The 16361-nt window shown below is 38.4% G+C and overlaps 1 protein-coding gene across 6 annotated transcripts in view; it reads right to left on the reverse strand.

The window, feature by feature from the left end:
• Window positions 1-16361, reverse strand: part of Fam135b (family with sequence similarity 135, member B) — a 268886-nt gene that overhangs the window by 11691 nt on the left and 240834 nt on the right. For 5 of the 6 annotated variants that reach the window (XM_008765601.4, NM_001427631.1, XM_039080216.2 and 2 more), the window contains 6 exons: window positions 14010-16023; window positions 11648-11814; window positions 9151-9242; window positions 5869-5966; window positions 4390-4541; window positions 847-957 (listed from right to left, as the gene is read on the reverse strand). In XM_008765601.4, the coding sequence (XP_008763823.1) occupies window positions 847-957; window positions 4390-4541; window positions 5869-5966; window positions 9151-9242; window positions 11648-11814; window positions 14010-16023 (2634 nt within the window). Of the gene's footprint in view, window positions 1-846; window positions 958-4389; window positions 4542-5868; window positions 5967-9150; window positions 9243-11647; window positions 11815-14009; window positions 16024-16361 lie in introns of those variants that run through there. The other variant, XR_005487230.2, reaches the window with a different exon arrangement.

Genomic DNA, 16361 nt, shown 5'->3' on the forward strand with positions numbered 1-16361 from the left:
ATAGAACAATTTGTCTCATCTAGGTGGGCAGTTTATATCATTATCAATTGGTTGTGGGTTTATTGTGTGGATGCTCTGTGGAGTGAGAATTTAAGACATAAATCTGATTGCTAAATTACTAGCTTATTGAATTTTAAATTTAACAAGTTACTGGGAGCTATGACTATAATCACATGGGGTGGATGCTGGGAATGTGTGCAGAGTCTGCAGCAAGAGAGTTGCAAGAGGGCGGCTGCTGCTGGGCTCAGAGAGTAGCTCGGGGCAGCGGGGCAGGGTGGGACAGAGATTGGGAGTTAGTGGTTGAGACGCTTTGCTGATTGAGATGAAGATACCCCACAGATGCCATGTGGTCCACCAGAGCCAGCTCTAGCATGGGATGGTAGTTTCTTTTTTATTATTTACTGCTCCAGTCCACAATTGATGCTTTCATCTGACGTGGTCTCTGTGATCTAGGCTGAGTTTTCTCACTACTCTTCATTATCATCACAGGTGAGAGAAAATGTAAAGGGAGGATACAATGTGTTCATGGGGAAACACACACACTGCTCTACTCTTTTAGAGGATGGATCGACACAGCTGAGGGGGAAACACAGTACTGGGCCAGCCAACATAGTACAGTCTATGACTGACAGGAAATAGAAGCCACAGCTTCTGGACACTGCTTACAAACACTGTGGCCCCTGTGCTACACAGGATATGGTTGAGACATGATGACATGCTGGCCCCTCAGCAGGTTGAAGAGACACTGCTAGACAGTCTCACTATGTCTCACAGGAGCGAATGAACACAGCATCAGGGCTATTCTGTTTTCAAGTCTCAACTTTAGGTGCCAAGCAAGTCACACACCTGTTTTCTGGCTAAGTTGGTAGAGGAAACATTTGCGCAGATCAGCGTTATCCCTGAAGGTCAGCTGCAAAAGGGAACCCGATTTCTTCAGTTTCTGCATGAGCCACAAGCCTAGGAAAAGAGAAATAAAGACTTAAAAAACAAGGCAAAACAAAGCCAGAGAAGATATTTTTCAGCTAGCTTTAAATACAGAGAGCAATTGAAATTTTATCAGAAAATTAAGAGTTAAACTTGTGAAGTTTGTTTTAATTGGGGTTGTGTAGGTGTTACAGTTGAGTGTGCACATAGTCAGGAATATCAGACATCTAATGAATATCAGATATCTGACCTAGCATACTTATCTCATTGAACACTGAGGAAAGCTGAGGGCAGCAAGCCCTAGAAACCTTCCCAGCTCCATATCCTCTCCCGAGAGCATTGAGCACAGCTGTCTTTGAGATTTCTAGAGGCTTGAATCCACATCCTTATACTTGTGCAGCCAAGGTTTTTATCTACTGATTAGTGTCCCCAGTCCCCAAATTTACATTCTTAGTGTTGGTAACAGAAGTATAAAATTGCCCTGAAAAATGATATAGCAATAGGCTTCTTAGTTCATGAAACCAGGCACTCTGTGTTATATTTGGGCTGCTTCAAAAAAGGAAGTCAAAGGAAATAATACCCAAAAGACATCCACAGACTGGAAAACTAAAACAGATATTTCTTACTGAGTCCATGCAATGCTTAAGCAGATGCTTACAAGGGTATACTATCTATCAACAGCCACAGAATGAATGCCATAAAAACATGAAGACCATATGATATCTATAGTGTATATTATATTTTTGTGTATGATATATTAATATTTACAATATAATTTTATATATTTTATAATAAGTATAATCATGTAATATTTATATTAATATATTTATAATATTAATATATTTATAATTAGAAATAATTATAGATTATATCTAATTTATATATGAAATATAACATGACAAAACATAAATTATATAAATCATAAGTTATATATTAAGAATATATTAATAAATTATGAAATATAACATAATCAATAATATAATATAATAAAAGACATAAAATGTTTATTGTATGTAACATATGACATAATATATAATATATAGTATAATATATAATAATTTATATTATATTAATTATATTATACAAATATACTGTATAAAATATTGTATAAAAAGAAATTATATGAACCACATGGAATTACTTTAGGTATTCTTGGTTGGATGAGTTGGATAATATATATTTTTAAAACCTTTTATATTTTAAGCTTACAATTATGAGGTGGAGTGGCTAAATTAATTTATCTTTGCTCAAAGATGGTTTGGGGTTTGTGCCAAGAAGACTTTATATTCATTACATATAAAAGAACCAAAAGTATCCAAAGTATGGATATGCCATGAGCACATGGATCATCTTTAAGATACTTGAGAGAATGAACATGAATATGAATCACATCTGGAAGAAAGTTCCAGAGTAGGTGGGAATTACGGGGAGGACGGAAGAAATAAAGGGGAGAGAGAGCATTCATTACAGATGGACCCCAATGCCACAGAATGGACCTGGCTAATCAGTAACTATATAGACCTGACTCATCTTTTGAGAACTCTTTGTTCAGTTCTAAAGCCTGTCTTTACTTTTAAATTGGGTTGTTTAGTTTCTTGGTGTTCAGTGCTTTTGGGTCTTTATACATTCAAGATACCAATCCTCTGTCAGAGTTATAGTTAAGAAATACTTTCCTCCCACTCTTTAAGATGTGACAGGGTGGATCTCGAGTAGGAGGTGAATAGGATCAAAATACAATATATGTATGTATAAAATTTTCAAATAATCAAAGAAAACCTTACATTAAAAGAAATATAGTTTAACATACTAACCATTGCTGTAGATCACCAAGTACTGTCAGTGTAGTGCATATTTTTCTAGCATCTTGCTGCACTGTGTAAGATCAATCATCATCAGGCTCTCATCAGGCACTGTATCCACCTTACACTGTGGAGTGCTGTGGTTCTATCCCTGAGAGTTTCTATAGGGCTGCTGTCTAAATCAACCATTACATACATCAGACATTCTATGCAGAAAATCTTCCTACCTTCAACTGCCTTAGAAAACCTGCTCATGTTCCAAAATACATCAAGCCTCTTTCTTCCTCCTTCTGATTCCTGTCCCTTTCTCCTCTTCCTCCTCTCCTTCCTCCTCCTCTTCCTTCTCTTTACATATTTGTTCCTTCTTCCTTTCTGTGGTACTAGGGGGAGGGGCGTCAAACCCAGGGTCTTGTGATTATTAGGCAAGCATTGTACCCTAAGATACATCCTTAGGCTTGCTTCTTTTCCCTCTGTACTTCCAACCTCCCTTACAATACAGTTGAAGTGGTGAGAGCCTCAAAAGAGAGGACAAGCAAGCAGTATAGAATTTCATTCAACTGAATATGACCCAGAATAAGGGTTAGTGAGTTTGTCTTGTAGTTTGCCTTTTGAATCCTAGACATGCATTCACCCACTTACACAACCATAAATGCATGCAGCATTTGCACACTCATATGATCCAGATCTCTGAGCAGGTAAGTTCCTCATCTGAAGGCTCAACACATCACTGATTAAAAGCATTTTTTAAAAATAATTGTATCCACTGAACATGGCAGGGTTTTTTTCTAGACATTACCCATAGATAGCATTGTGTTTTGATTTCTTGTATGACATTTGTAATTTATTAGGAAGTAAAATCAGCCTGGAGATGATATAAAGTATGAAAAAGGTTTGTCTAGGTCACATGTAAAAACTATGGGAGTTGAACTGGAGAGAGGGCACAGCAGTTAAAAGCACTGACTGCTCTTCCAGAGGTCCTGAGTTCAATTCCCAACAATCAAATGGTGACTCACAACAATCTGTAATGGGATCAGATGCCTTCTTCTGGCATGTGTGAAGACAGTGATGGTATATTCACATACATAAAATAAATAAATATTAAAAACAAACTATGGGAGTTTACATGACAGACTTAAGTATTTATAACTTTTGTATCTGCGAGAGTAATAGAAGCAATCAGCAATAGATAATGAAATATAAATATGAATACATACATATATTCCATGCATGTTTACACATATATACAAAACATATATACTATGTTTATATGCATGCATATAATATACACTCTGGAAAGCATATACATAGTCATGATTGCAGAGAAAATGAATATTACAGGGTAAGAGGTCTTAGTCAAATTTAACAATTAGAAAATTGGCTGCACATGTGAGAGCAAACATAGAGTATGTGTCTGGCCTTGAATATTAGCTTAACATGCTATTTTTCAGTTCTGTCTATTTATATTTGCAAATTTCATAAATTCATTTTCCTTTGTAGTTGAATAAAAACTCCGTTGTGTATATTACCATGTTTTCATACCAAATCTCCATCCCCATCCTCCATTTGTGAGAGTTATAACATTCTATCAATAGCTTTCATTTCCAGTTCCAAGTTCATAATGCCTCTGATAAATTTTGGAGAGTAATGAGGGCAAGAAAAGACTTACCAGTACTAACCAGGGTGCTGTTGTTGTATAGAGTCCCCAGGTGAGGCCCAGACAATGACAGGAATGTGTGGAGTTTGTTGAGGTAATACCGGAACCGGGGCCTTGTGAGGACCGATCTGATGATAATGTTGCCAAGAGAATGGCCGATGAAGCTGTTTAGAAGCAGGAATGAGACATGTCAATGACAGCAGAGGACTGCTGCTCAGGTATGGGTTGGGATGAGAAACAGCGAGGTCTTACTACCCTACCCTGCCTCTGTACAGAAGCCCTAACCCAACACACAATGACAGATGACTATGGATTCAATTTCCCCTGGTGCATGGGAATAGGAACTATATGCCAGTATAGGGAGGTGTGGGAGAATTGTTGTGTTTACCTCAGATCTCTATTAGTAGAGCAGTGCCCCTATCTCTGATCCCCAGGCCTCCTCTCACCCCATCTGGGGATAGCATGGTATCCTAACTCAAGTCCATATATCTAAATAGTATGATCTTCTGCTCATTTGCAAACTAAAATCCCAGTCCCTAACACTTTCCTAGGGGGATATTAATTTCAGCTCTAACAACTGCTTCACACCACCCATCCCCTCATTTCTCTGCACATGTACTGAGCTGCCTGTTCCCACTCACCAGGACTAGCTATCCTCTGACATGCACTATTCAAACTTCCTGCTCCTTTCAGATCCATAAATTCAATATGCCATTCAGATTTCAATTAATCACTTATCAAAACTCTATAATGTGACAGGTGTGCTGCCTCACCTCAATCCTTAATAAGTATAAAACCAGCAAAGTAAAGATACAGGTGTTAGCCTATACAATTGGGTGCCCGGACTATGTTCCATTATTCCAAACAAACCTCTAAAAAGAGACTTCTTATTTGGGGAATAAATATATTATATCCTACTCTAAAGACTAAAAAGAATAACTGATACCTAGTCCTATGTGGATGCATATATTAAAAAAAGGTGCAAGCTGCTTCTTTTATCCTGAGTTACCAATGTTTATTTCATATTGTAACGATAGAATTGGCACTGGCTGAAACTCTCTGATTGGACAGGAGAGTCATTTAGGATTCTAGTATGTCTATTTCCTGACAATCCAATTAAGATGTGACAAAGTACAGTTTCAAAGATTTGAAAGGCTTTCAAAAAGTTATACACTCAGTACATGGCAAAGCCTAAACTTGTGAGAATTTCAACATGAAATCAAACCTAGAGACTGTTAAATTAATTCCAAGACTCATAGTGAGGAGTAGCATCATACTTAGTTTTATCACCCATACTATGAGAGATATACAGGTGATAAACCAGACACGGTACACATTTGCTCCTGCCTGAAAGGAACCAGATTGTTTAAGGGCCAAAGGCTGAGTTACCACAGTGGCTTACAGGAGTCTCTTAAGGTTCAGATATGACAAACACTCAAACATAGGTCACCCATCTTCCTTCAGCATTAGCTACCTGTGGTTTCCTTTTACCTAATTCTGGATATGGAGAGGTTGTACAACTGGATGTGTTGAATAATCTCATCCAACAATCGATCTGTCATGGTATCAAAATCTGCAAATGTGTCCATCTGGAAGAAGAAAGGGGAGAAGGTATTGAGAGAAGTTATGAATTCTACATGAAAACACGGTTCATTAAACAGCATGATGTTTTCTGAAAAGGTGTGTAAGCCTCTTGTAGGTGTTATAGTTTGAGATGCAACTTCAAGAAAGATCCACTGGGGTTCTAATGAAGAAACTGGCTGTATGCTAAGTTAAAATAAAAGTCTTTAGTTAGGGAATGCAGTGGAAGATCTGAGTATATGTTTTTGGTATGTGGTGCCTGCTGTCACAACTTGAGCTCACTGTCTGCTGGCATTACTTCCCATAGGAGAAAGCAGGCCTTGCAAGAAAAGACCACTTTCTCACTGTGCAAGAGCCAGGATTCACACCAAGATATGCTTGACCTCAAGCTGTATTATAGAGCAATAGTGATTAAAAAAACTGTATGGTATTGGTACAGAGACAGGCAGGTAGGTCAATGGAATAGAATTAAAGACAGAAATGAAACTACACACCTCTGGTCACTTGATCTTTGACAAATGAGCTAAAGCCATCCAATGGCAAAAAGACAGCATTTGCAATAAATAGTGCTGGTACAACTGGCAGTTAGCATGTAGAAGAATGCAAATCGATCCATTCTTATCACCTTGTACAAAGCTCAAGTCCAAGTGGACCAAGGACCTCCACACAAATCCAGATACACTGAAACTAATATAATTAAAAGTGGGATAGAACCTCGAACACATGGGCACTGGGGAAATTTGGACTGAATAGAAAACAATGGCTTATGTTCTAAGATCAAGAATCAACAAATGGGACCCCATAATATTGCAAACCTTCTGTAGGGCAAAGAACACTATCATTAGGACAAAACGGCAAGCAACAGATTGGGAAAAGATCTTTACCAATCCTACATCCTTTAGATGGTTAATATCCAATATATGCAAAGCACTGTTCTTCTAAGACTTCTGATTCAGGTCCTTCTTTTAATTTCCTGCTTTGTGTTTCCAACCCCATTTCCCTCAGTGATGGACGGTGATGTGAAAATCTAAATGAAATAAACCATTTCCTCCACAAATCACATTTTGGTCATGGGTTTATCACAGTAATAGAAAGAAAAATGGGTAGATTTTAAAGCTCCTGCTTTTTCACAGCTTTCAGGTTATTACACAAGTTAATGCCCAGACGTCAGCTTTGGGAAAGATTTGAAAGCCATTCATGTCTTATGAGGATGGTGAAATGATAGATGAGGGAGAAATTCCACACATGTCTAAGTCCTTGAAGACACAACAGATTGGTCTACATAACTATATTTTAGGCATGTGATTGGGAATGACATAGATGCTTATTTATGTTCAATATCTACAAGCAAAATTATCCCTCATAAACAGAGCAGGAGCAACAGCATCCTGGGATACCTGAGCTTCCAGACAAAAACTCATTTTGGTGGTGAAGAATTAAGTCTACCCGAGGAAGGAGCTACAAAGGGATAGATGGCTCAAGTCTATGGTCATTTGAGGCTTGCAGTATGAGAGGGACACAAAACAGTAGTGCTTCTGCTAGACTTCATGAAATAGGATCCTATCTGCAGATTTGATTCTCCTGAGGCTCTGTGGCTTCCACAGCCTGAATCTGTATCTCCTTAAAAGTGGAGAATGCAACATGTCTCATCATCTTTGAAAGACTCTTGGAAACATTAGCACACCTAACACTGGTGCTGCAATTATCAAGACCTTCTAGTCTCAAAGAGCCTCTTTGAAATTACTGGCTAGCATATTCATTATTTGACAATTGTATGATAGTGAAGCTTGTACTCACTATGATGAAAAATTCTCTGAAAACCACAGTAAGGTACAAAAGCATCCCAGGAGCTCCACAGTCAGGGTGCTTTGAAAGGACCATTGCATTTTGAGTTCTTTGAAAGACTTTCAGTGAAATAGCACAAGAGGATTTAATTAGTACTGAGAAGAGTCCCTCCACTTTAGTGACTTGCCCAGACACCTGGTTCAAACAAGCTTGCAAAACCCTAGAGGAATCCAGATGTCCTAGGATACAACACAGAGTACATGGAGGGATATTCATCCAAAAAGGCTAGATTCCTGGCAGGACTTCTGCTATTAACGACTTTCATCTTCCCTGAGAAGTCAACTTCACTAAGATAAATCCAACACAAGTTCAAGGAAACTTCTCATCAATTCTTCCCACTTCTCTGAATGATCTGGCCATCTACCTCAAGACATGGCCACATAAATGTTCTAAAATTTTGTATGACATCCTGCTCTTTGGGTCAGAGGAAGATTCTCTGCAGAGTTCCTGGGCTTCATGACCCATGCTGTAAAGAGCTAGTGGTAGTAGTTAGCAGTTGAACTTCTTTGAAGGTGGAGTGGGGAAACTACAACTGTTATACTGAAAACAAAAGGCCCTTGAATGATGGTTATCCTAACTTTCCCCCCCCATTTTACTGCCTGTCACAGGCCTAAAACATGAGCATGCCAAAAGTAGACATTAGCAGTTGATGGATGAGCTAGGTCTTTTCAGCTCTTGAACATTAATTTATATGTGCATGAAGGTCAATGAACAAGTTGGGAGAGGTGGTCCTTCCTTTCTAGTATACTGGACCTCAGGGATTGAACTAAGGCTATTTATTAGACTTGGCAACAAATGCTTTCTTGGGTTCTGATGGTTCTCTGTATAACTACAATTTTTGTTAATCATGAGACATCTATTATGATTATTAATAAATGCATTCTTCCGAAGTATGTTTATGCCTCATTTGTCTCACTCTCTTCCCATCCCTATCTCTTGCTCATAGATTCACTAATCTCTCTTTGATACTTAACACTACTTTAGAGTCACAGCCTCAGTCTACTATGTCAGTTTGTAAAGCAATCATAATCTGGCTCCTTAGTGGCATGTGACAAAACTTCCAGTGTAACTACACAGATGCCCACATAGTTGATACTCTAAGCAGCCATACTTGCAATACTCAATGAAGCCAGAAGCTTCCAGTCAGTGGATACATATCAATTTCTGTCCATTTCATATTTCTTCCTCAAACTTCCAAAGTAACACATTAAGTATATTTTCCCCCTTCAAACCACCCAAGCACTTGGATAGTCTTCTTCATGGGGCCCCTTCACTCATGTGTCTTGGCACCTTTAAGCAGATCCTTCAAATCCAATATTCTTTCAACCCAACATTTCTGTCTCATACCTGATTCTTTTCAGACATTAAGAAGTCCAGTTTTCCCCCAGGGAGCCCCAGTTCTATGAATGTCTTCACTAGCCGGAGGTCAGCACTGTTTCCTGAAAATGATAGATAATGCCAGTCATATAAATTAATCAAAATAAGTCACAAGGGATTTCTTTCCCTTTCTTAGGTTACAATTGGATTTTCCTTTTAGTTTTAAGCAGATAACAAAAATAACTGGAGTAACTCCACATCTTCTCTCACTGTCACAATCCATGTACATAGACAGTTGTACTCTTTTAAATGGTCCTTCTTAAGTGGAATTATTCTGTGACCTACCTTTCTTCGCCAGAAAACTATTCTCTCACTAGTTTTTCAAAAGAAGCTACCTAATGGCATAGTGTACCAGTCCCCTCTTAAATTGTTTGGCTATCACTTATAGGTAAGTAGGAAAAGATGAATAGTCAACTACATTTCAGTTGGCTAAATAGAGGTAGAATGACCCATGGGCCAAGAGATAATGATTTTGTAAGTTTGCAAATGTCCACGCATACCATTGAAGGCCAAGGAAGGTTCTAGGATGAGAGGCACAAACAGCATATGGGACACGTTGTTGACATAAAAAGTCACACAAAAAGTGAATTTGACATAGCACAATAAGTTAGGCATACGGTTCACATAGGCCATGGGGATCCATTGTATCTGTATTAATGTGTGGCTTAGTTCTCTCCTGGATCCCGGTAGAGTTAAAAAGGAGTTGCAACCTATTTGATATTTTGGTAGTGTGTTTTTTCCATGCTTTCCCTATAGGTTATGGTTTCAGAGAATTTATATATCATAAGTGAAATTACAACTAATTTTATATCCTTCCTTATACATTTTCCAAATGATTCAAAGGTGTATAAAAGACTCACATAAAATTTGGAAGAGCTAAAGATTTGAGACCAACCTTATGTGAATATTCCCAGATGCTAGCCCGGGACACATAATCCTTAAAGCACATAATCAAACCTATAGGCTCCAGGCCATCCTTTTTTGGAGAGATGCATATTTTAGGAAGTTAAATTTCACTACTCCTTTTTTGTCAATAAATATATGCTCATTGGATTCACTCACATTGTGGCCTAAATTTCCCTAAAGACATTTTGATAGTGGTCATTTAAAAAGTTGGTGATGTTTACATTTAACATGAAGCATTTGGAAAGAATATATCCTTCTCAAGACACTAAGAATAAAAGAAGTTGCCGAACCTGAAACTTTTCTAAAATAATTTTATTTAATAATGTATTAGACTGAGAACATTCATAAGAAGATAAGTTTTAGACTTTTGGCACAACAGAGAGCCAATATAAATATTCATAACTTATTTCAGTATATTCAGTTCTTGATATAAATATGCTATTGAACAGATTTAAACAATAAGTCCTACAAGATTCTGAAAAGGTTATACACAAGTACCATAAACTACTGAAGTAAAATTATGAAAGGTCTCTTTGTTATTCCTTGCTATTTCTATTGACCTGTGGCCTGGACGATGCTGTCATGGGCATCCCAGCTCTATCATTTAGTACAATACAAGTAAATCATCTCTACCTCTCTTGTACAACTCTGTTTCAATATGCAAGAGGTAAAAAAAAAAGGAAAGAAAGAAAGAAAAAGAAACACCAAAGGCCTATGGCCTAACCAGAATTCTTGCTTTCAGGATTTATTTTTTATTGTTATTTATATGTATGTCTATGAGAGTGATTTCCACAGGTATCCAAGTAGTCTCATAGAACAGAAAAGGGCATTCGATTATTTTGATGCTGGAGTTACAGGCTGTTGTCTGCAACTCATTTACTCATCGCAGACACTGAAAAGCAAACTCAGGTCCTCTGGAAGAGTACCAACTGTTCTTAACCATTGAGCCTTTTTCTGGATCCCAAGATTTCTGACTTGCAAAAAAAATTTAGGGTTTTCAAAATAATAGGTGGGAATCACTCTTCAGTGACATTGGGCAGATGACTGAAAAGGTCATTTTTATCTCTGCAAATGGTAGATCATGGTAATGTCTTAGTAAACAAAAGAAGACACATAAGTGAGAGATGAAAACAATAGCCAAGTAGTTGCAAACACTAACCCCAGGAGGCTCAAAATGCATTCTCTATTCCTTCCTCTCCATTTCTCCTTCTAGAACCACTCTATCGACTCACAAACGCCACCAATTCTTGCATTCCACTGAAATATTCATTGCAATGTATCCATCTCTTCATTCATTTACTCCACATTCATTCCAATAAATATACAATTTTTAGTTCACTCTATCAATAAAATCCTCATCACTGATTTAATTTATGAACTAATAATTCTGATACATAATATACAGACATTGTGCATATATATTCTTGTGTCATGTTCTTTCCCTAGATGATCATTTTTTCATACTTAGTTGCTTTTAGACTCAATGCCTGTCTAAATTACTTCAGAAAACTAAACTGAATGTAGACGAGTAACCTGAGAAGTAAACTTCTTTAGACCTTACCATCTAGGCCGTGGACACAGACCACCAGGTGAATCCCATCTTCCAAGTTCTCCTCCTCTTCCTCTGGTGGGAAATATGGTATATCAGAAGCTAGTACAGATAAATCACTGTACAGAAATCCTTCAATCTTCAGTTCTTTTTTAAACTTTTCCTTGGCCTGATAAAAACTGGAGAACATACCAATTAATCACAAGCCATTCTGTTTATTCCATGTTGAGCAGGGAATGAGTTGGACTGGTATGTAGGATGGATGATTACTTACAAACAAATTGTCTTCTTAACATCAAAAACTAAATCTTAAAGATGCTGTTCTTAATAAAAGGGCAGGAAAATATCCCCATGTAAACAAACAAAAATACCTCCAGAGTTTTGATTCTGCAGATTTTTATTTTAATCCTGAATTGAACAGGGGACTGGGTAAAGAGATAAGAACCTGTGCAGTTACAGGATGTGAATACCTTTACAATTTTCTCGTGATAGAAGTCTCTTTCTTGTCAAACAGGCCTACCGTACAGAACATAGCTTCTGCCTGCTATTCAAGCACTATCTCCCAGCATTCCTAAGAGCAATGCAGGCTTTGGGCTTTGGGGTTTCCTTTGTTTTGTTTCATTTTGTTTTATCTAGTCAGTACCATAAACTGGTTTGGCATGGCTTGGTTTCTTGGTGCCTATGTATATTCTGGAATTCTGAGATGACTTTTATACCGAGCTAAGATTTTGTTTGTGTGCTCACATGAAAAGATGGCTTAACAACATTGAGATTATCAAGGTTAGAATCTTAGTTTTAACACTTCTGATAACTGCTAGCTATCTAAAATGCTTGGGACTAGAAGAGGTTTATGTACAAATGAATATGAGGCAGGGCAATGATCAAATGATTTCAAGTTTCAGTGTTTTAAGATTTAGGTACATATGCATAGACATAGTGAGATAACTTGAGACTGAGACCATGTCTATATACACAATTAAATTTCATTGTCTATGTGGCCTAAACCCATTACATAAAAGTAACGAAATTTATTGTAATCATTTTATTAAGGCTGAACAGGAGACAATTTCATGATGCAAAATTGTCCATAGGTTTTGTCACACCTTATTTTGAAATCATTTTAGATTTCAATAGTATGTTATTACAGTTTAATTGTAGATCTCTTGCCCAAAAAGAGCAAGATCCTAATTTTGATCTAGAGTAATAAAAACATGTAAACTTTTGGATCTTAGATAATGTACAATTGTGGATTTTCAAGTTAATAATGTTCTACTGTTATAATCAGTGTCCTCATCTGTTTCCCCTCAGTGATGACATTCTCTCCTCTAAAGTGTTTCTATTGCTCCCTCTCTCTAACGCATAGCCATTGCTTCCAGATAAAACCTTTGGCTCCACTAAGCATGCACATTTGTCCAACACTGTCCTAAATCATTGTTTTGTTACCATTTGCCAGATTTGCTGCAGACTCTGAGTATAGTTAGAGCTGAGACAAGTCTGACCCAGCTTTGAACAATGTCTATCAGGACTTCTTGAACTGGTAAACAGTGTAATACGTATGACAGATACTTAATATTATTATGACAAAGAATATCTAATGTTAATCTGCCTGGATGTTTCTTTATGTGAAAATCAGTAACTATTAGCTATTGGCAGGAGAAGAATGATTATGAGGTACTCTGAAAAAAATACGTCGGTTATGTGTCCAATGAAAGATCTATCTGATAATTGAGGGTGCAAATGAATAAACTGCAAGCCAATGATAAAGCTATAAATTCTGCTGCTGCAAAAAGAGTAGCAGCTTTGAGAAGTCTACGATCTTAGACCACTTAGCAGGCAAATGTGGAGGAGTCCTGTTCCCTCAAAGGTCCTAAAATCTCCATTTCAAAATATGAAAAAACTGAGTCTCAATGCTATACATAAAATAGTATATCACAACAAAAACCAAATAAAATTTTCATATATACACATTAAAAATTTGGTTACTAAGACATGTTACACCCATAAAATGAACCACCATGGAAGCATTCAAATACAGAGTGAAAAATGGACTTATATATAAAGATATTTCTAATATTTCAAAATGGAAAATATTATCAAGAAGTGTCACAATAATTGTACTTTTATTAAAAGATTAAACATATCTAGGGAACAAACTTCAACATAGAAAGTTTTTGTTATGCTGTTATTTTGGGAGATGGGCTTACTTGTAATTCTTTGTATATACTTACACATTCTGAAGTGTATGGTATGTGCATTATTGTTCTGTTTAAGTGAAAATAACAAACACCTCCATGTCCACATAGTATGCATGAAGCTGAGAAAACTTTGGGAAGACTAAAATGACTGAGCACCCGTAAATGACCTGTAAGCTTACCTAAACATCCTTTCACTGACTTCTTCTTCCAACTCGCTGGAGTAGGTAGAAACAACGCCAAAGGAGCCCAGAGGTTGATGAGTAATAGGTGCTGGGCTTTGTTTGGAAGAGAGTCCAGCCCTAGCAGGGGTCTCCTTGGGCACAGATGAGAAAGGGAGACATGTGGCAGTGCATGACACAGACAAGTTAACAACTTCCACTGCCTTCAGGCTATCGAGAGTAAAGGCCTCTGTGGAGTTCAAGTGGGACCCAGAGATGGAAGTTCCTGCCTTCAGCTCTTGGTTTCGTGACACTGGGGAGGCAATAGTGTGAGTCACAGTGGGGCACACAGTGCCTGCTTCATGTTTGGCCTCCGGAGAGGCATTATGTCTTCGATTCAACGTCATGGTATCATTGACACTTAATGAACCATTTTGTACACCTGTGGAATGCAAGTGGCCAGCTCCGACAGCTGGTGCACAACTGATTTCAGGCACCCTGTGGTGAGACGCAGCCCTGACTTCTGAGATGCTGTTGTTGGAAAGCATATGTTTACTCAGGCTCAATTCTTTAGCTTTACCTTTCGCAGTTTCCACTGCTGTTCTATGAAAAGACCTGGTCTTAGGATTTTCAAGCACTGTAGTACATGGTATTTTTAAATTAAGACCTTTGGTTTCAACATGTGGTATGTTCTCAGCCATGGCATCCAGACAACAGGGTCCTTGAAGATCAGGGTGATTCTCGTTGCCTTTATGGATATCCATGTACCCAGGGCCCTGGGGTCTGTCAGAAGCCACAGCTATATCTGCAAGAGAATGTCCTGCCCTAACATCCTGGACCCTAGACCCACTATAAGAAGGAGAACTGTATCTGGACGAACTGTTGTCCTTGCTAGAAAGGTCCAGGTCTTCAGAAAATCCTGCTGTATTCTTTATGGTGTCTGAATCTTCAGCAGTATCCTCAGGGCTGCTGATCTGGGGTGCAGACACAGACTTGGTTAGCTTGGTAAGTGCCAACTCACGCTCCTCATCTTCAAAAGGCAATGAGCTGATGGAGGAAAGAGAAGCTTGAATGGCACTGGGCAGGCTAGTGTTACTCTCTGTGTGACCACCCTCCAAAGAGTTCCTGTGGTGGGCATGCCTTCGAACCACCTGATGTAAAATATCGCGATCACTGGGTATCTCCAGGGCTCTGCTTCGAGCCTCCGACCAGGCAACGGAGCTTGGCTCACTTTCGATGCCTGAGTCAGATATTATGGAGGCTGACCTCTTGATAACGCCAGAGAGTACTGAAAGATCTTCCGGCTCTTCCCCAGGGTCAGGCAGGGAAGGCTTGGTGTCCAAAGCTTCCCTCAGACCAGTGCTCAGTGGGTCACAGGGCTCAGCAGGGGTGAGCTTCAGACTTAGCAGTACAGGCTTTCCCTCCTGGCCGACTCCCCTCCCTAGAGTCCTCAACTCAAGAGCAGCTGTTTGGTTTACAGAGATAGAATTATTCTGACTTATTCCTGCTAAAACTTTGCTTGGCATAGTCTTAACAATACCATAGCTGTCCCTAGAGCCCCTGGGTTCATGCTGAACATTAAGTCCCAGCACGGGCTCAGCTCTAGGGTAGTTCTTATTGCTAGATTCCACATCAATGTAGGTCAATGCTGGGGTATGCCCTTCTTCGGGGCCTGGACTTCTCCTACATATGTCCACATCTGTTAGTGAATCTTTTACAGCATCGGGCCTTGGGCCAGTCCAGCATTCATCTTCAGGTATGCCTGCTCTGTTTTGAAATTCACCAATGGATAGGTACACTTGAGATTCTGAACACACATCCATTGGATTCTGTGTGGAAACATTCTCCTCCATCTCTGGACACTGAATAACATCTTCATCAGAGCCCAGCTCAGGTGCTTCTGTAGTAGATAAGGGTGCTTCCTTTCTTGAAGATGACTTTTGATTTATAACACTCTTTTCTTTCCCTTTGAGCTTCATTATTGCAGGACTTGTCACTGGGACTTCAAAATTAGGATAAACACTCAAGTTATGCCCTATAACAAAAGAGGAAAACTGTATTATGCTTTACAAATCAATTATTATAAAGTATTCAAATGTCTAATGTATGAAAATAATTCAGCCATCCTTTACTAGTATTTTTTGAAGGGGGATGACCTTCAGATTTATGAAAGTTCTTATGTTACAGAAAAAAAAACTTTTCTATTTGGGAATATACAGAACTTTTATGTTAACCATGTGATTCATGTCAAATAGTTTATGTTGATGAGACAAATAAGGATCTGAACAGAACAGAACATGTGTTAGAGAGTTAGGCGAGGGAATAGAAATTCCCACTAAACCTCTGTGAAGAGATTGCATCTCAGTGTTAGGC

Source organism: Rattus norvegicus, chromosome 7 (assembly GCF_036323735.1).
Source record: "Rattus norvegicus strain BN/NHsdMcwi chromosome 7, GRCr8, whole genome shotgun sequence".
Lineage (NCBI taxonomy): Eukaryota > Metazoa > Chordata > Mammalia > Rodentia > Muridae > Rattus > Rattus norvegicus.